Consider the following 22,811-nt stretch of genomic DNA (forward strand, 5'->3'; position numbering starts at 1 on the left):
AATTTTTATAGCAATTTGTAGCATCATAACAACTTATAGCAAATAAAAGTATAATAACAGAGAATCCAAAAACTATCTAAAATGCTTCCCCACCCCACCCCCAATTATTATGTTATTCAGCCACTAGAAAACCAAAACCAAGTTAGGGTATGTCCAGGACTTCAACCAAACAATGAAATGAAATCTCAAAGAAACTAAATTCACTCTACGTCTCCTGGCTTTTTCTTTGTCCTCTTTCGACTTCTCTGAAAATTCTGGAGGTTACTGAGACAGAGATGGAACATATTTCGAAGATCAACAAGACTTTAGAAGGCCTAGGATTTGTAAAAGGTCAATTATATATTATAAAATAGGACTGATATTGTACTAGATTTATACTGATATTTCTAGAAATACCATTTTCAGATAAAACATTTTAAACTTTTATTAATTTGATGGTTCAGAACATAATAAAATAAATGAACAAAAACATTATTTTAGTTAACCTTAAAGGGAAGATAAAAATCCATGGAAATGGGAATACACAGAAAAAATACGTACATTGACGCAGATAGTCTGAATTCTGTGCAGGTTAAGGATTACTAATGTACTTGGGCAACAAGGTGAAGTTTACATTTGCATATTCTACTTCAATACTGTATCTAAAATGAACAAGATGTCATGGAAACAAAGTAGCAAAAATACACTTCAGGCTAGCAATGTCACGCCCATCTCCCAAAGGTATTTCTAAGCTTCCCTTTAGGACATGTTGCCTCTCTTCTTCTGCAAAGCTTTCATGAGATCCGACATGAAGTCTTGCTCCCCGCCTGCCCCGCCGGGTAGCCCTGGGTTCTCCTGCCTCTTCGGCGGAGGCGGCGGCCTTTTGACGACCACCGGGGGCGTCCTCGCGGGTTCGGGGGCGAGGGCGGGTGGGGGTGGCGGCGGTGGCGGCAGAGAGAACCCTAAATCCCCCGCAAACGACGGCGGCGGGGGAGGCACGAAGTCTGGGGGCGCGTCGTTAAAGTCGGGGGGTGGCGGGGGGAGCTCGTCGTCCTCCAGGGGCGGCGGCGGCGGCGGGGGCGGGGGCAGGAGGTCGTCGGGCTGGGCTGGGAAGCTAGCGGCCGCGCTCTTGGCCTTGGGGGGCGTCCCCGGGCTGCCGCCGCCCACGTCCGAGGACCGGCGCACCGGAGGAGGGGGCGGAGGCAGGCTGGACTTGGGAGGGGGCTGGGCCCTGGGCGCTCCGGGGTCGTGGCTGCCGAGGCCGGGCTTCTTGTCCTTTAACAAAGCGACAACAGCGTTATGCTTGTGACCACACGGCCGTGCGGCCATGACATTTACCTGGACAGGTGAGTCTGCGGATTTAGGAAGCATCTGTCCCTGCCCCCCAACCCCCGCCAGGGGTGGCCCCTATCTCTCAGTCCTGAGACTCCAGGTTGTTCCTGAATTAGCCCTTCTGTGCTCGGGGACAGAGAACGACTCCAAATGCCCTCCAACAGGATCATCAATAATATTATTATTTAACGTTATCACCTGGTGCTAATCTTCCTTGTATTCCGTAAATGGAAGACTTTGCCCTATTTCACAAGTTATTTATTATAATACTAATAATGGATTTTCTAGGAACTGCTTGATACAAGGTTGCTAGTGTCTTAGAGCTCTAGTGGTACAGAGTTTACTTTGGGGTTACCTCAGTCTTTACCCTTGTTGTTTTTTAAGCCGCTAAGTCGTGTCCAGCTCTTCTGGGACCCCCTGGACTGTAGCCTTCCAGGCTCCTCCGTCCATGGGATTTCCCAGGTAAGAATACTGGTGTGGGTTGCCATGCCCTTCTCCAGGGGATCTTCCCCACCCAGGGATCCAACTCAAGCCTCCTGCTTGGCAGTCCATTCTTTACCACTGTGCCACCAGAGAAGCCCTACTAGGGTTGTAGGCATACACAGATACAACATTTTTCTTGGTCTGAGTTGAGATGGTTGTGAAATGCAGTTGTCAGGAGCGGGTGTCTGAAATTATTTTGCTCCTATACATACATAAGGGCTTCCCAGGTGGCCCTTTTAATGACCTAAATTTTTTTTCAAAAATTATAAGCAGCTCAATAACTATATGACTTGTTTCCACCACTGGCTGATGGGACAAAGTAACAGGGGAGTGTGAGGTGGAAAACTTCTGAAGGTATATTTAGAGTTGGTTTGAGTCACATATGAGAAATATTCAGTGGAACTTGTATAGTCAATTGAGATGTTAGCAACTGGACTAGTAACTATAATTTTTAGCTAAATTTTAGAATTAAATAACCATTATATCTCCTCTACTGAAAAAAAAAGTTATGGAGAATGTTATACCAATTTGGCTATAAAACAAATGTGTTTTATTCTCCATTAGCCTGAGGATGTATGTAGAACATTAACAGAAAAATACAAAATGCATATTTTACAGTGGAACCTTATCAGTATTCTTCTAATTTGGTTTGGGGTCCAGTTAGCATTTAATAAAGGGCTTCTGACCATCACACTGCTTTAAGTTATTCAGAAAAAATAATTTAAAATCCCAAGGGTTTAAAATGTAGGTGCCACTTTCAGAGAGGGCTAAAACCACTTGAATTAAACAAACAAAAATCACTTCAGTCAAAATAAGTGTAGCTAAAAAAAAAAAAAGTGTAGCTAAACTAAAAATAGTCACCAATCCTCAGAATTAAAAAAGATTCTTACATTTTCCTGAAGCTGTGTTGGTAGTAGTTGAATTTTCCCTTCTAGCCTATGTAACTTTAAGATAATATATATACATATGGAGCAATTATCTAAATGAAATTATAGTGACTTGAATTGTTGGAACTGTATTTTTTGTTTTTTAAAGGAGCAGTTACTTGAACACAGTTTAGAATATGGGCTTACAAGTGACAGTCTGATAGAAAGTCAGGTACCCCCAGTCTTACCTTGGTTGTTTCAAGGTGTCTCCGGTCTTCTCCGAGAGCAGTATTCACAGACTGTGTTGCCTGGGGGATCTGACCATTGGCTTGGGTGGTGCCTGTTTTAACTCCTAAGAGGCAGAGACAGAGAAGAGTAGATAAGGGGGGAGGGAAAGTTAGGAGTACGGAATCAACAGAGACAAACTATTGTACATAAAATAGGTGAGCAACAAGGAGTTACTGTATAACAGGGAACTCTATTCAGTGTCTCACATTATAGTAACTATAATGGAAAATAATCTGAATAGTAAACTGAATCCCTTTGCTGTACGCCTGAAACTAACACAGTATTGTAAATCAACTATACTTCACTAAAAATAAGAAGAGTCACTGAGGTATTTTCAACATTCTTGAGAGTTAATCTGAAAAGATAAAGCAGTTTGTCTCCAAGTGAAAGGATTTACAGGTACACAGGGTTTACCAAAAAATCTGAGTTTCTGTAACAATACTTTATAAGGTTCAGCAAAACATTCAGGGAAGTGAATGCTTTATACAAGCCACAGGATCTGGATTAACTTGGGTCCCAAGCAATAGTATGTTCTGCTTTTAAAAACCTTTTGTAACTCTATGTAATGTGTAACTCTATGGCTGATTCATGTCAATGTATGACAAAACCCACTGAAATGTTGTGAATTTATTAGCCTCCAACTAATTAAAAAAAAAAAATCTTTTGGTAACTGAGGAATAAATCTTGAAAAACCTCCCTTCTAAAAGAATTCTTCCTGTGGATGATTTTTTCTGAAATGGATGTATCTGGGTTCGCACCATGCTGTGTACAGAAACTTTTGAACGTTATCCTCAACAAAAAAATACTTTGGGCACAAAAACAGTAGACAGAGGGGACTGAGCAAAATGTACAAACCTTGAATATACCCTGGAATTAGATTTATTTTCCCCAGAAAGTCCTGATATGTGCTGCTTTTCCTGTCTTTTTATTCGCCCTTTTGCACAAGTGTGCCTAGCTGTTTCACAGTTCTGAGAGAGTCAGAAGCTGTGTGTTGACCTCTGGGTCCTAAGAGGGCATCCTCGGGGTGGGGTGGGTGGAGGCGGGGTGGGGATGGGACTGTTGCAGGTAGCTGCTCCTCCCACAACTGAACTACCTCCCAGCCCCGGACATGAGGTCTCCCTTTTGAGTGCATCTGAGCTTGCCTTAGCTCTCTGCTCAGGACCAGCTCTTCTGTCAAACGTTTATGAAATGACTGTGTGCTTGCTTCTTCAGATATTTTCCCAATATTTTGAAAAGCCCATAAATCTACAGAACAACTCAAAGAAGGTTATTAAGCACTCCAGGAAAAGCGGAAGAAGGGAAAGTTTGATAAGGACTCGGACACTTTTGTTGTCTCCAAGTATCTCTGTACAAATTATTAAATACAACATGAAAAGGCTGCACAGGAGAGAAACTGGATAGCACCTTATCTAACTGGTCAGAGTGAATGTTTCCAGCGAGGGGCCACAGACACCATAGGCTTCCAGAGGGTGTACCCCGAAAAGGACACATCAGCTTAGTCCTGCCCCAAACGCATTACTTGAGATGAATTATCAGGAAACATCAGACACATCCAAACTGAGGGACATTCTATAAAATAAATGGCCCTTATTCTTTAAAAAGTGTTAATGTCCTGATAGGCAAAGAAAGGCTGAGGAAATGTGCCAAATGAAAGAGGAAGAAAGAGATATGATGCCTAAGTGCAATTCTGGAGGGAACCCGTGCTAGGAAGGCGCACTGCTGCAACGGCATCACCGAGACACCTGGCAAACTGCAATACAGGCTGTGGTTTACCTAAAAATACTCGCTCAACATGAAGAGTTACATTTCCAAAATTTGATAACTGCACTGTTGTTAGTAAGAAAATGGCCTTATTTTACTTTTTATTCTTTTAGAAGATACAAAGGGAAGATTTAATGGGTAAAGGGACACGATAGTCAATCTACTTACTCTCAAGAGGCTCCAAAAAAATAATAAGCAGGAACACTCCCAGTACGGTTTAATATCTCTGCACATTTGTTCTCTCTAGGGCTTATTTTTGATAAAACTCTACAGCAGAACCAACATGGGTTAATTTACCGTTTACTAACAGATTTTCCATTACGGAAAGATCTTTTTTTTTGATCAATGGACATCTCATCTGACTGCTGTGATAGTGTTCTTCAAAAATTGGATTTAAGCATTTCATTTAGGAAAATGGACTGAGCATGTATTGAACATTTAGTATTAAGAGTGTTTATATTACTTCACTTTCAGAGAAACCCTATAAGGTATTAATTTATTGTCATCCCAACCATCTTCAAATTCTAGCCTATTATCTGCCAAGCATTCTGTTTCCTTCTGGAAAAACTACCATTTACCAAGCTGGCTTTAAACTAAACATTCAAAAAGCTAAGATCATGGCACCCGGTCCCATCACTTCATGGCAAATAGATGGGAAAACAATAGAAAAAGTGACAGATTTATTTTCTTGGGCTTCAAAATCACTGCAGATAGTGACTGCAGCCATGAAATTAACAGATGCTTGCTCCTTGGAGGAAAAGCTATGACCAACCTAGACAGCAAATTAAAAAGCAGAGACGTTACTTTGCCAACAAAGGTCCATCTGGTCACAGCTATGGATTTTCCAGTAGTCATGTATGGATGTGAGAGTTGGACTATAAAGAAAGTTGAGTGCCAAAGAACTGATGCTTTCAAATTGTGGTGCTGGAGAAGACTCTTGAGTGTCCTTTGGACTGCAAGGAGATCAATCACTCCTTTAGGAAATTAACCCTGAATATTCATTGGAAGGACTGATGCTGAAGCTGAAGCTCCAATACTTTGGCCACCTGATGTGAAGAGCAGACTCACTGGAAAAGACCCTGAGGCTGGGAAAGATTGAAGGAAGGAGGAGAAGGGGACGACAGAGGACGAGATGATCATATAGCATCATCGATTCAATGGACATAAAATGAGCAAACTGTGGGAAACAGTGAAGGACAGGCAAGCCTGGCAGGCTGTGGTCCATGGGGTTGCAAAGAGTCAGACACGACTTGACAACAATGAGCTTTCCTCGCATGTTTCCTGCAGGAATAATTGGGCAGATGGTGATGTTATTTGTGGAAACAGAACAGTCATGGGGGAGTGAGTCAGGAGAGGAAGAGGACGGGCTCAGTTTTACAGATGTTGAGTTTGAGGTCTGGGGTGCATTCAGATGAAGCCACTGAGCAGATAGTTGGATACATGGGTCTGAAGGTCAACAGAGAAGCCTTGATTGGATTTATGCAGTTATAGGTGGTGAGCATGTAGACAGTGCTGGGGGTGGATCAGATCACTTAGGGAGATAGTATGAGAGTAGGGTTAGGATTGACTTGGCCTTGGGTAATTTAAGTTGGGGTAGAAGAAGAATTATTAGAGCAAATTGAAAAAGAGTGGCTAGAGAAGTTAAGGTCGGGAAAAAAAAAAAGAAGTTAAGGTTGGGTGTAGGTGGAGTGTGTGATACCCCAGAAAAGGGGTTGGCTCCAGGAGGAGTGGTCAGTTGTGTTGGGGTTGTTGAAAGGTCAGCTAGAAAGAAGGGTTTATGGGACATCCTTGGTAGTCCAGTGGCTAAGACTCTGCACTGCCAATGTAGGGGACTGGGTTTGATCCCTGGTGGGGGAACTGAGGTCCCCATGCTGTGGGGTATAGCTGGAAAGTTTAAATTAAAAAAAAAAGAGGAGTCTATAGTAATTTGATTTTGCAAGAGCATTTTCCATGACGTACTAGAGGCAGGAACCTGACTGAAATGGTTATGAAGAGTGAACAGTCATTGCTGTTTACACACTAGGTCGTGTCTGACTCTTTTGCGACCCCATGGACTGCAGCCTGCCAGCCTCCTCTGTCCAGAGGATTTCCCTGGCAAGAATACTGGAGCGGGTTGCCATTTCCTTCTCCACGGGATCTTCCCAGCCCAGTGACTGAACCCAGGTCTCCTGCATTGGCAGGCAGATTCTTTACCACTGAGTCATCTGGGAAGCCCTGGGGAGTGAACAGGAAGTAGAATACCAGAGACAGCAAATACAGTCCACCCTTTAGAATAGTCTGCTTGTCAGATGGAGCAGTAGGAGTGGGATTTGGAGTCATAAGAGGGTTTTAAATTTGTTTCTTTGAAGAAGGGAGCAGTGTTGATGAGAAGGACACAGGAGAGCAAGAGAGAAGGTGGAAGAAGATGGCATAATAATACATCCAGGTCTGGTCTTTGTCCTGGGATCCTGGCATAGAACTGCATATTTTCCAAGCTAGATACTAGCTTCTCACAGCTTCAGTTTTCTCAGCTGGGGAGTGAATGATAATAATGTATACCTTGCTATAAGGACCAAAAATTACATATATATGTGTGTGCATACATATATATATGTATATATATATAGATCTATTTGTGTGTATATGTATATGTAAATTTGTATATATATAAACAGCAGTAACATAGTACCCACTCCATCTCTCAGTGTCTTAAAATACAAACTAGTAGCTGTTATATTCAGATGTGACATCCAGAATTGGGTGCAAGGACCTAGGTGTGATGTTACTGAGGCAATACACCAAGGAATGCTCTCACCCTTGGTATGGACAGTCTGCTGGGCATTAATGGAGCCTTGGACAGTCATCACATTTATACTCTGAGGAGACATAGCTCCCTAAAAGTTCACCCTAAGCTGGTGACCACCATCTTCTCCATAAGCATATCATGAATAAAAGGGTCACAGCTTTGCTAAAAGTCACTTATAAAGAGATACAAGTATGTGGGGGGTAGGTATTGGGGGATCTTACATTTGACCATCAGGAGGGAAGAGTATTCAGTACAGCGTCTACCGAGTCCTGTTTCTATGAAATACATTAGGTAAGCTTGAGAACAAGCTCTGAGCTTGGAACAGGTGTCAGAATCTCCCCCCTGCGTGGTACCTGTGGAAGGCGGGGCTGGTGGCACTGCGTTGACTGTGCCCAGGTTTGTCCACCGAGAGGCAAGCCCTGCCCTAGCCATGGCCCGCTGATAGTTATCGTAGAGCATCTTCCCGTACTAGAGAGAGAACACAAAAGAAGCAACAGAGCAATCCATTTACCCCAAATTCTGCACTCCATTGCAATCTACAAATTCAGGGAAAAGAGGACCTCATGACTATTCTTTTTACTCCTTTTCTGACATACTTTTAGTAGAAGTATTTCCATTAAAAAAAAAATCCACAAACCATGTTTTCATATGTGAAATAATATTCCAGATTAGCAAAATCAGGTAATATTTGTACCTCCCCATGAGAAGGGAACTTTAGCTATGCAATGTGATGACATATGTCTCTATGTAATTTTGCCATAGCTTGTATCTCATGTTTCTTAATTACGCATAACACTTGTAAAGCTCTCCAGAAATCAATATCTGCAATGGCTCATATGAAAATAAATCCCTGCTTCTCAGGTCATGGGAGAGGTCCATGTGTCAACCACTCCCACTTAACTCAATAAAAAACCAATGGGCAAATAAACAAGGTGATAGTTGCGGCATTGATCCATTAATGGCATTGACTTAGTGAGAATGGATCAGGTGTTGGGACTTTCCTCGTGGTCCAGACTCTGAGCTCCCAATTCAGGGGGCCTGGGTTTAATCCCCGGTCAGGGAACTAGATCCCAGAGGCCACAACTAAGATCTTCTGCAGCCAAATAAATAAATTTAAAAAAAAGAAAAGAATGAATCAGCTGTTTCCAAGTAGCACAAAGATTGGACCCCTGTCAGGATACTAGCTGGCAAATTCAAGGTGGCGTGAGTCCACCCATTCCCTCACCTTGGCGATCCTGATTCCTGTGACCCACTGGCTTAGCGCTCTGGCATCATCACAGCACAGATACTTGATATACTGGGACTCCTTCTGAATCTGGGGGTGCTGGAAAAGAGTCATTCCAAAGACCGTTTGTAAACTCTTCACAAATTAACACCTTTCAAAGAAATGTTTAGAAAATTCTCACACTGTCTGAAATTTCCTGAGATGGTGGCGAAAATCACTGGTAGCAATTTTAGAATTAGGAATGGGGTACTTTTTTATAGAGGCTAAATTTGGAAAGAATTGACATGATTTATCACAAGCACTTTTTACTATATTATCAATAGTCATCTCCATTCCTGCTTTTCGAACATCTGGAAACCACGTCTATTATGTTTCTAGCCCTACAAGAAATCCAAATCACTTCTCCATTTATCTGATAAGGGAACTTACCTGACGTAATTCTCATGTCAAGGAATTAATGCTTTTGTGACTCTCATGCAGGCCTAGGGTTATTTCTGCTACGAGGAATTCAGGGTTTTGCCCTGTCTTCTGTCATCTCTTACCCACATGCATAGCCCAGAGGAGTATTTCTGTCTAATTTTAAGTGGCGGTGAACTAGGTGCTGCACTAGGGGGTCACCCAGGCCTTCCAGGAGCTCCTGGTCAAAGAGAACAGTGATGGGCAGGTGCAAAAGGGATGGAGTGTTATGGGTCCGAGGTCATACAGAACATCCCTGTCTTTCAGCACCAGAAACACGACTCCCTAACTTCCAACCAAACTGGCCAACTGAACCAGAGCAAAACTTTCTGGTCTGGCCCTTGTGTAAGAGGGGCAAAACATGGGTGTCCCCAGCAATCTGGGTTTATAATTGTTCTTAGTAAACAGCTTTTTTTTTTCCCCCCTGGAGGAATTAAAAGTTTTGATTTTTGTTACCTTGGGCTTGGTATATTAAAATTTCTTTTCTTTTTTTTTTGTGCATGCCATGTGATGGGAAAGCCGGGTTCCCAGGAGCAGACTGTAAATCATACTGTGCTTGGAGTAAAAGGCAGGAAGCAACTGTCTGGGCAGAGGGATCCATTTAAACAGCACAAACAACAATTTCTTAAGTATGTTCATCCAGAGTAAAATGTGGTTCTTCCTTTAAACACAGTGACTGCTGAGCACAAAACACAGGCAAGAACACTTGACCATGAGTTCTAACCACAGCTCCTCCTGTGATGAAGAGGTTGATGTACAGACTTTGGCTCATTCTCCCCAACATTAGTGGGGTGCATCTCACCAACTTCCTCATGTCACAAGTGTACCAGGACTGGACACAGGAGAATTAAACATTGGATGATCTTGAAGATGACCTCAAAGATCACTCGTGAGCCTCAGATTTTATGATTCTAAGATGAGCTGCTGGTGGGCAGAAGGTTCCTTTCTGGCTCGCCCATCAAGGCAGGAAGCCTACAGGCTCCCGGGACGTCACTCGGCAAGGCCCTGTGCTTCGTCTTCTGTCATGGCTTGGGACCTTGCCAAGGCGTTTACTCCCTTGAGCTTTTAGCTGGAAAAATGTTTGCAAAGAAGTTTAAGGAAAAATGCTAGCTCCATGCCACTGGCCAGCCTTTTCTGCCGTTGGTTTGGTTGCTCCTGACCACAGAAAGGGAGAAGCTCCCAGAGACATGCCGTGCAGCACTCAAAGGTCAGGGCAACTGCAGACCCTTGTCCAAAGGGATCTTAGAGATCCTCGAAACAGTGGGAGACCAGAGAGGTGAAGCTATTTATCCAAGGGCACAGTGAGTGGCAGAACCCTGATGAGAAGCGAGGGCTCGTGCATTCAGTAGATACCTCTGAGTGGTTAGCTAGAGATGACGAAAAGTGGCTCACACCATCCTAAAGAAGTGGTGGCTGAGGTGTTGCTGAGGGAGACGTATGTAAACAAATGTATGATCACTCGATGGCATGGTAAAGTCTGCAGCAAAAGTTGGAAAACAGAGAAAGGTTCTTTGGAAGAGGTGACAGCTGTGGAAGGAAGAGGCAGATAAGAACCTGGAAGCTTGGTGGATGTGCAAATTCCTGGGCCAGATCCCAGACCCACAGCATCAGAAGCTCTGGGGTCCCAACCACCTGTCTTAACAGCTCTCCTGGTGAGTCCCACGCACTCTCAAGTTTGAGAAATGCTGGTCAACAGACATCTTTAACTGGTACTAGAGTGCAGTAAGAATGACTCCAATTCTTGCTCACTGGTTATGTCTGTCAACATTGCACTAATGGTCTTATGGGCATAGATGGTTTAAGCTGCACGGGAAGGGTTATTTCCACTTCATAGCAGAGGGCAGTGAAGCTTAGTGAGTCTTGACACTGTGCCATGAGACAGAGCCAGGACTCAAACTCTCATCTTCCTGGCAGCACCCTCCATGGACGGTCATAATCCATGGGTTCATCCTGAGTAAGAAGCTCCCTGGTTGAACTTCTCAGCCTGTGCATGTCTGTGGACTCACATGATCTATTAACATGCTACTCTAATCCTGAACCCTTTCTGCAGTGTATGTGCATTCTCTTTGAATTCTATCAATCTGCTCACCTTCATGAAATATTTGCATATCAAGAGTTTTCCACCTTCCAGCGTGGACACAAAGGGAAATAAGTGACCAAAATGTTTGTAAAAAAATTAAGTTCTCCAAAGGATGACTGATCCTTTTACTCAGCAAATGAATAAAAATTCCTAGCATTGGGGGAAGGAACTGAGAAGTGTGCCTAAGTGCAAAACAAGCAGGGTGACTGCTCATAAGGAACCTAGCTTGAGAACAGAATCGGTCATCATTTTGAGAAAAGGGAAATGCATGTTCCTGTTGGGTTGTTTGTTTGTTCTGATTCCTGTTTGTTCTCCGATCGTCAGGCCTGCATTTTTCTCCACCTCAGAGCCCTCGTCCCTGTCCGTGGGAGGTCCTCCCCTGGGTCTCAGCATCGCCATTCTTGGTGCAGCCCAGGGTGGCCTGCGTCCCAGGCCAGACAGCTCAACCCATGATCCTGGGACCTAGTCTCAAGCTTGTGAGTCAGCACTAGGAACCTGGAGACCTCTAGGTCTGAGGTCTCTGCTTTCTCTTGCTGAACACCTCTGCTCCAGTCACTGGCCATGGGTTTATGGGCCCTTACCCGCTTCTGACAACTTTTATTATATTTGCCTGCTCTGAAGCACATTTCATCACCAGCAGAGAAGCCCCGACTGTTGACGCTTAGAGCCAGAAGACATTTTTATGCCGTGCAGGCATCGGGATGCCTGTGTGCAAAGGAGGGCCTCTGTGTTCGTAAGTTCTGAGTCTCAGGATTGCAAACGAGGGCCACGATGGCAGAGAGCAACACAATGAAGACACAGTTCAAGAGTGGCTGGGGCTGGGGTTAGAGGAAGCAGAGAAGAGATTTTGTGTGCCGGCAAACAGCATCTGAGAGGACAGCCTCCCCACCCACCCTCCCCCTCCTTGGCTTCTCATCCTGGTCCAGCTACTTCCTGGCTGAGAGTCTTTGTGCCCAGATTCCACATCTACAAACTACAGAGAAGGCTTGCCCGGTGGCTCAGTGGTGAAGAATCTGCCTGCCGTTGCAGGAGACACAGGTTTGATCCCTGGACCGGGAAGATTCCACATGCCATGGAGCAACTAAGCCTGTGCTCTAGAACCTGGGAGCCGCAGCAAGAGAAGTCACCACAACAAGAAGCCCACGTGCCACAACGAGAGAGCAGCCTTCGCTCTCTGCAACTAGAGAAAGCCTGTGCGCAGCAATGAAGACCCAGCATAGCCAAAAACAAAGAAAGAAAGCAAACGAGGGAGAACTGTGGCTCTTACCATAGAAGGCTGATAAAGGATTAAATGAACATATGAGTAACATATGAAAAGTGCTTAACTCACTGCATTGCAGATGCAATATATGTCTGCCATTGTTCTCATGGCCCTTTCTATGCCAGTATGTTATTACTATAAATGGCGTATAAACTTTAAAAATGGTGAATCACTATATTATACACCTGTAATTTATATAACATTGCACAGAAATGTTTATAATTGAATAAAAAATAATAAAGTATATTTGCAGGAAATTTTGCACACAGCCTTGCACCCGAGCTGAATGGAACGAGATAACCTGGGTTTTTCTGGTGTGAACTTGTGAAGGGGAATTTGTGGTGCTGGAGGCAGTGTCATGGCCAGAAGAGCTCCATGAATTCCTCGAGTCCATTTCTAGGATCAGTTGTTACATTTGGCAGAGAAAAGTTACTTCTGCCCAACCTTCCAAAATCTGGTGCTAAGCTCAACCTTATATAATATATATATATATACTCTCTTTGGATAATGTGCACTTTAAAAAGTTTCAAGACCCACTAATACTATTTTTGAAAAAGATTTTTTTTCTATTTTCTATATTTTTCTAGGAAGTCTTGTCAACTTCCTAATTTCTCAAAATATCTTACAATGGAATAAGGAAGGACCTGATAAAGAACTGAACAATCATTTTGTCAATAAAATCTGTCCAAAATGTAGAGCTTTTATTCTCATAAAGTGATGAATAAATCCAGACAGGCTAACTTGAAAGTTTTAGACTCAGTAACAGACTTTGGGGGAAATGATCTGAATTGGGTAGAAATGTTTTCTCCTCTCCTATTTTGCTTTACAATAAAAAGCTTATTATGTTATACTTGTAGTTAACTGTGTAACACTGAACATTTCTTTTTTTTTTCACTTATTTTTATTAGTTGGAGGCTAATTACTTTACAATATTGTAGTGGTTTTTGCCATACATTGACATGAATCAGCCATGGATTTACGTGTGTTCCCCATCCTGAACCCCCCTCCCTGAACATTTCTTTTCTTAAAAGGAAATAACTAATTCAAACTGCTTACAGATCTAAGGTAAGGACTTAAAACCTACCTTTAAAACAAAGCAGTAGTCAGTGGGTGCTTTGTATTTCATTTTACACTGAATCCCATAGTAAATGTTGACATTTTCAAACTGTATAAAACAGGCCAGATCTCGAGATGTCTGAAAGAGAAGGAAAAAATAACTTCAACCTAGCTGACAGATAATATTTTCCCAAGGTTATTCACGGCACAATGAAGGGTTACATTTTAGTAGGAAAATACAGAATTTCAGGTGTTACTTAACCATTTACCATGTAGTCTTCTAAAAGCCAGGCCTACATTTTAAGAAGTGAAAGGGCACATCTAAGGCAAAACAGCATGCCACAGGTGGAGCAGAAGATCACAGTGCTGTCCTAGCTCCTGCGCACGGACCCCCAGAGATGACTGGCTCACCTTCAGACATGGTTACTGTATTGATGTGGTCCAGACAAGGTGACTGAGCACCTTGTCAGACGTTTTGTTTTGGCTTTTGCCATTCTAAGTCATTGATGGATTTCATGACTGAGCATTTAGGAAAAAAATCCCTCGTGGATGAACAATGAGTGGTATCTGATGCTCAGAAAATCAGCACACATTTCATGCACCTCTTCTTGAGATTCCTTTCATGCCATCTCCTAGGGCTGGCAGTGTTGCTATGGAAACAGAATCCTCTCCTTAGGTATAACATACATTGTGAAGACCTCTAATCTACATATTTGGTAACATATCAACTATAAATTTGTTCTATTACTTTCTCCCCCTTTTATATTTATTATATTAATTTTATAAAAAATAAAGGGCAGAATTACTACATCTCAATGCACAATTATTCGTTTATATATGGTAGTACATTTTTTTCTTGTGAAATCTTTTTTTCTGGATTTTCAAAGTTTTAGTCTTCTTAATTAGAAAAATAATTCATAATTTAAAAATAATTATATATTTATATTTAATTTATGTTTAAATTAAATTTAAATATAAATTAAATATAAATATATATTTAAAAGAAAAATGAAAATCTTCCTTCACTCTTTTTTTCTCCTTTCAATTCTCTTCTCCAGAGAAGAGATTCTTCCAAATGTTTTTGGAGATATATTTATATGCCTATGTATGTGTAGACATATTCACATGTGAAATTTTAAAAATATAAATGACCCTCAAAAAAATATATATATAAATGAGATTTTACTCTTAATATTTTGTCATGAATTTATTCTTTTTCTTAACATTATATCTTGGGGTCTTTCTATGTCAGGATGTATGAAAGGCTATATCACCTTGTATAGCTGCATAACATTACACTGTACAGATGTAATTATTTCTTCAACCATCCTACTATAGATGACTAGAGGTTATTTTAATATCTTGCTATTACAAAAAATACTCTGTGGGGTAGATTGCTAAACATGGAGCTGACCTTTGAAGGGGTATTCCCTTTTACATTTGCCTAGATCTTGCTAAACTGTCCCCCAATTTGGCTATACCCAGATGTATGATTCCAGATAAAAGATGTCATACCTTTATGCCTACAGAACAACAGAGTAAAAAGGAAGGGAAAAAAGTCCTCTGAAATCAATATATAAAAAAGTGAATTAATCTTTAGAGAAATGCTTTGGCCATAATTTCTGAGACCTGACTTTTAAAGTAGATAGATTTCTTCACCTTTAAAAGAAAGCAACTGAAAGATTCAGAAGGATTTCTGTAATTCTGTCCTAAAAGTATATTTATTTGAATAAACTCTGTCATCACATGAATCTCACAGCAAAAGGTAGAGTAATGACATTTCCACCTGAGGATTTCTTTAGTTTTTCCCTGGTAGCTCAGCTGGTAAAGTATGTACCTTCAATGCAGGAGACCCCAGTTCAATTCCTGGGTTGGGAAGATCCGCTGGAGAAGGGATAGGCTACCCACTCCAGTATTCTTGGGCTTCCCTTGTGGCTCAGCTGGAAGAGAATCTACCTGCAATGCAGGAGACCTGGGTTTGATCCCTGGGTTGGGAAGATCCCCTGAAGGGAAAGGCTACCCATTCCAGTATTGGGAAAGGCTACCCACTGCAGTATTCTGGCCTGGAGAATTCCATGGATTGTGTAAGTCCATGGGGTTGCAAAGAGTTGGACATGACTGAGTGACTTGCACTTTCATGAGATGCCTTTTTTATAAGCATATTTTTTTCTTTCTGACCTTAGTCTTTCCTTTGGGGACATAATAAATTCCAGAAGCTCGTAAAAGAAAATAGCGCCTTTTCCAGGATTTCTTCCCATCTTCTTTCAAATAAAGAGCTCCCTCGAGTTCTGGCACAATGATGGATGTTCCGCAGAAACTCTCCTGAAATTGAGATTCCAATGATATAAAACCCATCAGAGATAAAACATATACTTTGTTCACATTGAAATAAACTGTGGCAAGCTAGCCTGCAAGCTAAAAATAATTTTGTCTACAGCTCTAATTGAATGCATATACTGACACTGCATACTATTTGCCAAAAGACAGGAAGAACATGGTGATTGAATTTCAGCTCCAGAGTTCGACTTCCAGGCTTCTTGACCACTTAGCTCTGTGATTCTGAGCAAGTGACTCAACCTCAGTGCCTTTACTTGCAAAATAAGAATGCTGATAGCCCCAACTTCATAAGGAAGGTAGTGAGTGCAATCTTGGTACGTATTGTAGAAGTATTACATAAAATCTATTTCTGTTACTGTAGGTTGATAAATATATAATTTATTCATTTACCTGTAAGTGGAAATGTTATGATTTCACTGCTAGTAAATAGAAAAATTTTATCATTAATTCTGGACATAAAATATGTATAAATCAGTATTTTATTTTTGGTATACTTTTAAATTGAGATACAACTGACATAGAATATTGTATTAGATTTAGGTATACGACCTAATAATTTGATGCATGTATATATTGCAAAATGATCACCATCATAAGTGTAGTTAACATCTATCACCCCACACAGTTATACATTTTTTTTTCCTCATGATGAGCATTAGTGAACTGGCTCCAGGTGGGAATGTGGGGCCAGGTGTCACCAGGTCTTCTGACTTCTCAAGAGAAGCCGAAAATCTCCTAATTCAAAAGGTCATCATGTTGTTGTGGCAACAAAAATCTGGGGTTCCATGCCCATTTGTGACCTGTGACCTGGCAGGCATCTGCATTATAGGTGGGGACCAAAGCCTCAATTTTTAGCAAAGTTGCAATGTGAAAAGCCATTCAGAAGTTTCAAAAAAATCAACCATCAAACGAACTTCAGCAATACAGCCTTGAGTGATAATCAGACATGTGTACCATACTTTACACATGGTGCTTCCACTCTTTTCCTAAATCTTTGTAATAATGCAATACGATACAGGAAACCAAGGTTCTTGGACTTACCCAATAACACATGAACCTCAGCAGGCAGAACCAAACTTGGATCAGATTCCCAACTGCCATCTTACACTTTCTACCACACCTGCCTGATGGAGGGGCATCGGAGAATTCACTGCAAAGAAGTCACACCTGACTTCTGTTAAGAGCATGTAAGCAATGAAATCTATGGAATGTTAGAGAGGAGTTTCATATGGATTGTTGTCTTTTAGTCAAGAATTACCAACCCAACTTCATGAAGAGTAAACTATATTGTCCAAAACAATACTTTTGGACAACCAACTCCAAGAACCAGTTTAATGATCTAAATAGCTATAATTTAGTAATGATTTGATCTTAAAACCCCAAGCTAAAATTTCAGTGTCTCTCTGAATTGCCCATTATTCTGAGAAGCAAATAGTTTAAAAAGATATGGCTAATATTCCTCTCTTTTCTACTGCTCTGCAAAATTAATCTTACCTCAAGCAAGGATTCCTTGTTCTTTGCATTCATTTTCTCATTTGTTTCTTTGTTTTCTTTTTTTCCTTTGTTATCTAGGTAAAAATTCTAAATAAAACAGTAAAAGATAGGATCAGTAAGGGTTCGTCACCATGGTAGGCCCTGCACAGAACCTGCGGTCTTGCCGGAGAGGGACACACACCTGGAGGAGGTAAACTGAGGGCCACAGCGCATGGTCTCTGTCAACTGAGTGCTTACTGAGGGGCTTACCCAGCGCTGAGCTCTGCCCTGCCGGCCAGAAGTGACACCTGCCCTTCCCTGCACAGTTATAATCAATGAGGAAGCAAGAACAAGAGGGAAGCCTGGAGACCCCAGGGCCCTTGGAAAAGCCCAGAACTGGAGGACAGTAGAGCATCCCAGATCCCAGGCCTTTGGTGACCATGTAGGGTCCCTGAGGACTAGAGATTCTGGCTTCTCCAGAATCTGGACTTTTATCTCCATGAAATCTGGACTTTTATCAGTGTGGGCAACCAATTTTAATTTTCTAAAACTGCATGAGTCAGTCACAACACAGAGTTTGCTACTTGGCAACTTTTAGGGACAGAGAGAAGCAGAAAGGACATTTCTGGAAAGAGAACCAGCAAAGGCAAGGAAGACTACCATTTAGAAGCACTCACGATTTGGAGGGAGCACGTACTACATGGCAGATCCTCAGCCAGGTGCTTTGCAAACATCACCTCCAATCCTAATGACAAAGCTGCGAGGTAAGTGACAGTCCCCTCCACTTTACAGGTTAGGAGACTGAAGCTCAGCCAGGTTAAACAGCTAGGGCACTGCAGTGTGAATGAACACCAGAGCTAAGTGTGTCTGATGTGTGGGCTCTTACCACCACACCCACTGCCCCTGAAACTAAAGGTCAGTGCACTTCAAGGGCAGAGAGACTAAACCTACTCTGATTCCAGCAGCTCCTGACTCAGGGAGGAGCCAGGGTCCTTCCCTTTCCCATGATTACCCTTTTGGAACATCTGCTTGTGGACTATGTCAGGCAGAATCACCACCATACTTGAAGCATTTAACGACTTACAGGTGAAAACAAAGTTTATAAAACAATGCCTGAAAAAAAATGTATTAAAACTACAATATATAACCCTGGAGGGTAGTGACTAAGTTAAGGAGCCTCCTGAGTCTAGACACAAATGTTTATTTACATGATGGGAGTGTTTCCCCAAGTGTGACCCCCAGAACACCCTAAATCTCTGTTAAATGCATGTTCCCAGGGCCCCCAACCTACTGAAGTGGAATCTCAGGGGACCTGAGAATCTGCATTCCAGCACACTTTCTGGATGATTTCTACTTACACTGAAGTTTGAGAATAAAGAGGAAGCAAACTGCAAAGCAAACTTTGTAAAATTAGGAGATCTCCTAGAAATAGAATGCGCCACGATGACAAATCGTTAACTTAAATAGAGGAAATAAGTCAGGTACAACTCCTTCCATAAATCTTACTGAATTATTTTTCTGTTGTTGTTCAGTCACACAGTCATGTCCGACTTGACTCTTTGTGATCCCATGAATTGCAGCACATTAGGCTTCCCTGCCCTTCACTATCTCCCCAAGTTTGCTCAAACTCATGTCCATCGAGTCGGTGATGCCATCCAGCCATCTCATCCTCTGTCGTCCCCTTCTCCTCCTGCCCTCAGTCTTTCCCAGCATCAGGGTCTTTCCCAATGAGTCAGCTCTTCGTATCAGGTGGCCAGAGTACTGGAGCTTCAGCTTCAGCATCAGTCCTTCCAGTGAATATTCAAGGTTGATATCCTTGAATTATCTTTTAATGCATTTTTAAAGACAAACTTTTATGTATTATTTGAAAGGACAGCATATTGTGAATTAGTGTGGTTATTCTATAGGGTTTGGAAATTATTCTAGTTTTATGTATTTGGCTTGCAGACTGTGACTACTATAATATGGAACATATACCACCTGCCTGAACCCTATACTAAGGCCTGACAGGTACACTTTTCATTTCACCCTCACAGCAACCCCACAATGTAGGTGTGATTGCTATTTCAGAGATAAGGAAACAGATTAAGTGACTGCCCAAGAACAATTAGGGTCAGAGTTTTGAATTTTTCATAATCTCTCAGTATTAAACTGCTCTAAACACCACAGGAAAGAACCCAGCATGATTGTGTGGATGGACTTAATATCACTGAACTGCACACTAAGAAGTGAATAAAATGCTAAATTCTATGTTATGTTTATTTTACCAAGATTTAAAAAAATGTGATAACTTAGTCCTGACAATGAATACACAGTGTGCTGCTAGCAAGCACACTTGCTTTAGGGCCCTGGGAAAACGTGATAGTGTATGTGTTGAAAGAAGGGAGATGAAGATTGCAGAGCATGTGCGGAGCATCATCATTTGAGAAAAGGAGGGCATGTGTCGCCCTCTGCAGGACAGACAGGGCAAGAGCCTTTCTAAACTATGAAGGGTCTCATTTTATGAGGGTATTGTGAAGCCATTATCTTTTCAGAGACCCCTCTCACTTTTTCAGCTTCTGAATACCCCTTCTCCCCGTCCAGGTGGTAGTACTATACTCTGCTTTTGCTTTAATGAAATTCCAAGCTGGAGATCATGCAGGGCAATCCTTAGAGGGACTGACTGCTCTTGGGTGAGAATTTGGAGGGCTCTGTAGCAAGCGGCAGAATTTAACAGTTCATCCATTATCTGGTAGGGACAATCTGAGCTGAAAAATAAAGGAACTTTAAAATGGGAAATGAGACTTTCAGCTGCAGTCCACCCCTCTTTCTCACAGCTTCTGAAAATGCAAACTTTGAGAGCAGCAGGATAGGAAAGAAACAGCAAATCCATTTTTTAAAATCACCTTGTTGGGATAATGAATAAATCAAGCAAACACTTATCAGTCCATGAGTAAATATTTCTGAGTACCCTTCACATGTAAAATATCACTGTTTTAAGAATCACTTTATCACACTGAGAAGATAAATGTAAGTAGATGGTTATATAGGTATAGATTGGGGAACCGTATAAGACTGCACAAATTAAAAATGAGCCAAGTTCTGTAGGTTGGCAGGGAGGAAGAAATTACTGTGGGCTGAGATGATCAAAGAAGACTTCACAAAGCAGGTCAAAGCTGTAACTGTGCCTTGAAAGGTGTTCATATTCAGACAGAGGAAAATAAATAAAGAGAGCAGCAGGGCAGGAGGAACAGCATGGACAAAGGCTGAGAGGTGGTTAAACACTGGGGCTCTTTGAAGCAAACTAAACATCCATGGACAGATGAACAGATTAAGAAGTTGTGGAACATAAATATAATGGAATACCACTCAGCCATAAAAAGAATGAGATAATGCCATTTGCAGCAACATGAATGGACCTAGAGATTATCATATTAAGTCAGACGAGAAAGAACTATCATATGGTATCACTTATATGTGGAATCTAAAATGATGATACAAATAAACTTATCTACAAAACAGAAATATTAATAGATTCACGGACACAGAAAACCAACTTATGGCTACCAAGGGGATAGTGGGGGCGAGGGGAGAGAGAAAGCAGGAGCCTGGGATTAACATACACACTCTACTATATATAAAAGAAAAACAAGGACCTACTGTATAGCTCAGGGAACTCTATCTTGTATTAAACTGTAATGGCAAATGATCTGAAAAAGAATATATACGTGTGTGTGTGTGTGTGTGTGTATGACCAAATCACTTTCCTGTACACTTGACTCTAACACAAACATTATAAATCAACATACTTCAACTAAAAAAATTACTGGGTATTTCTGGCACCCTGGAGAACAACCAGCTGATGCAGCCCAGACCATCACCCCGAGTCCTCTCTTCCGTCCTGTGTCAGAATTCACCGATGCCTGTCAGCTACTGACTGTGCGGTGCCCGCCCCCGGGATGGCTGGAGCCATGTCCTTGCCACCTTATGCTCGGTTTGGCCATGCACCTTGTTGGGCCAGCAGAATGTGGGTGGGAGAACAGAATGTGGGTCCATGGGAGCAGGGGGCCTGAGAGGTGGCATGGTGTGTTTCCACAGTCTCTCCGGCACGCTTGCCCTTCACCAGGAGGACAGCTTCACAGGTGGCTGCTGGTCTGAGGACAGTTAGACGCACGTGGCTCTCTCTTGCTCTGACTCACACTGTGCAGCCGGGGACAGAGGACCTGATGACCTGCCGGCCCGAGGAGAGAGGAAATACCTGCTGCTGGAAGCCACTGGGATCCTCAGGTTGTGTTCACGCCTCCAACCCTGACTGATACACAGGCCCACGCTGGCCGGTCAGGGGCTCTGGGCACTGAAGTCGAGAGACGACTTTGTTTTAAAGAAGCCCCTCCCAGGGACTTCCCTGGTGGTCGAGAGGTTAAGATTCCACACTTCCAAAGCAGGAGGCCCGGGTTTGATCCCTGGTCAGGGATAGTGCATATGCCTCAACAAAAAGCCTGCATGCCACAACTAAAGATCTTGCTGCAACTAAGATCCTCAGTGCTGCAACTAAGGCCCAGCGTAGCCAAATAAGTAAAATCAATCAATAAAGAATAAAATAAAAGCCCCTTCTGGAGGTTGTAAATGGGATGCCTGTATGACTTTCCTTCCCGCTGGGCCTGGTCCCGGATGGTCAGAGATGAACCTTGGCAGGAGAGGGAGGTTGGAAAGGAGGGGCGAGACCATGAGGTCATTTTCCCCCGTGGTGGCTGGTGCCCTTCTGCACCCAAGGGGAAGCATGCCACTGTGGTTCCGTCCATGCAACTAAATAAACTACCACCACTATCAAATTTCGGTTAAGAAACAGAACAGTGGAACAAAAATTGCCTGAAGTATCAATAGTGATGATCACTGAACTGTGGGGATACTTAAATTTCCTTTCTTCTACTTTTCAGTTTTTTTTCCAACAAATTGATATTAATTTTGAAGTCAGAGACATAAAAGATGTTTATAAAAAGAAATGAACAGCAAGACAGCAAGCAAGTGACCTTAATTTGTTTTCACCATACATTCTCTGAAAAAAGACATTCTTCGGGGTTCCAGGCAAGAAGGTCGGCTAATGTTAATACCAAGGTGGGTCACCCTCTCCGGACACAGACCCCAGGCCTCACACTTCTTATTTTGGTTTCAGGTCCCACTGGTCTTCGCACAGTGGGGGCTACATGTTGGCACAGCTGGGAAAACAAAACTCTTTGGGTTACAGCTGAGGTTCCTGTGTTCATTTGAACACCTGGCAGTTTTTTAGGATGAGCAGACCACTCTGTGACCACAGTGTTAACTGGGAAGAGGAACTTTCCCAGCGCCAACTGGCCTGAGAAACTGAGAAAGACTCAGCTGCTTCGTCAACAAAGTTGGTTTAATTAGGACAGTAAGGTTCTACTGCCCCAACCACTTTACCCCAAAGAGAC

The 22,811-nt window shown here is 42.3% G+C and overlaps 1 protein-coding gene across 1 annotated transcript in view; it reads right to left on the reverse strand.

Annotated features, from left to right (window-relative positions):
• Nucleotides 1–406: 406 nt before the first annotated feature.
• Nucleotides 407–22,811, reverse strand: part of APBB1IP (amyloid beta precursor protein binding family B member 1 interacting protein) — a 71,591-nt gene continuing 49,186 nt past the window's right edge. The window contains exons 9-15 of the mRNA XM_065919553.1: nucleotides 17,404–17,490; nucleotides 15,751–15,894; nucleotides 13,601–13,711; nucleotides 8,720–8,818; nucleotides 7,848–7,962; nucleotides 2,909–3,012; nucleotides 407–1,254 (exon numbers count right to left, since the gene is read on the reverse strand). Coding sequence (XP_065775625.1) covers nucleotides 739–1,254; nucleotides 2,909–3,012; nucleotides 7,848–7,962; nucleotides 8,720–8,818; nucleotides 13,601–13,711; nucleotides 15,751–15,894; nucleotides 17,404–17,490 — 1,176 coding nt within the window. The 3' untranslated portion in view covers nucleotides 407–738. The remainder of the gene's footprint in view (nucleotides 1,255–2,908; nucleotides 3,013–7,847; nucleotides 7,963–8,719; nucleotides 8,819–13,600; nucleotides 13,712–15,750; nucleotides 15,895–17,403; nucleotides 17,491–22,811) is intronic.

The sequence above is a fragment of the Muntiacus reevesi genome, chromosome 2 (assembly GCF_963930625.1).
Source record: "Muntiacus reevesi chromosome 2, mMunRee1.1, whole genome shotgun sequence".
Taxonomy (NCBI): Eukaryota; Metazoa; Chordata; class Mammalia; order Artiodactyla; family Cervidae; genus Muntiacus; species Muntiacus reevesi.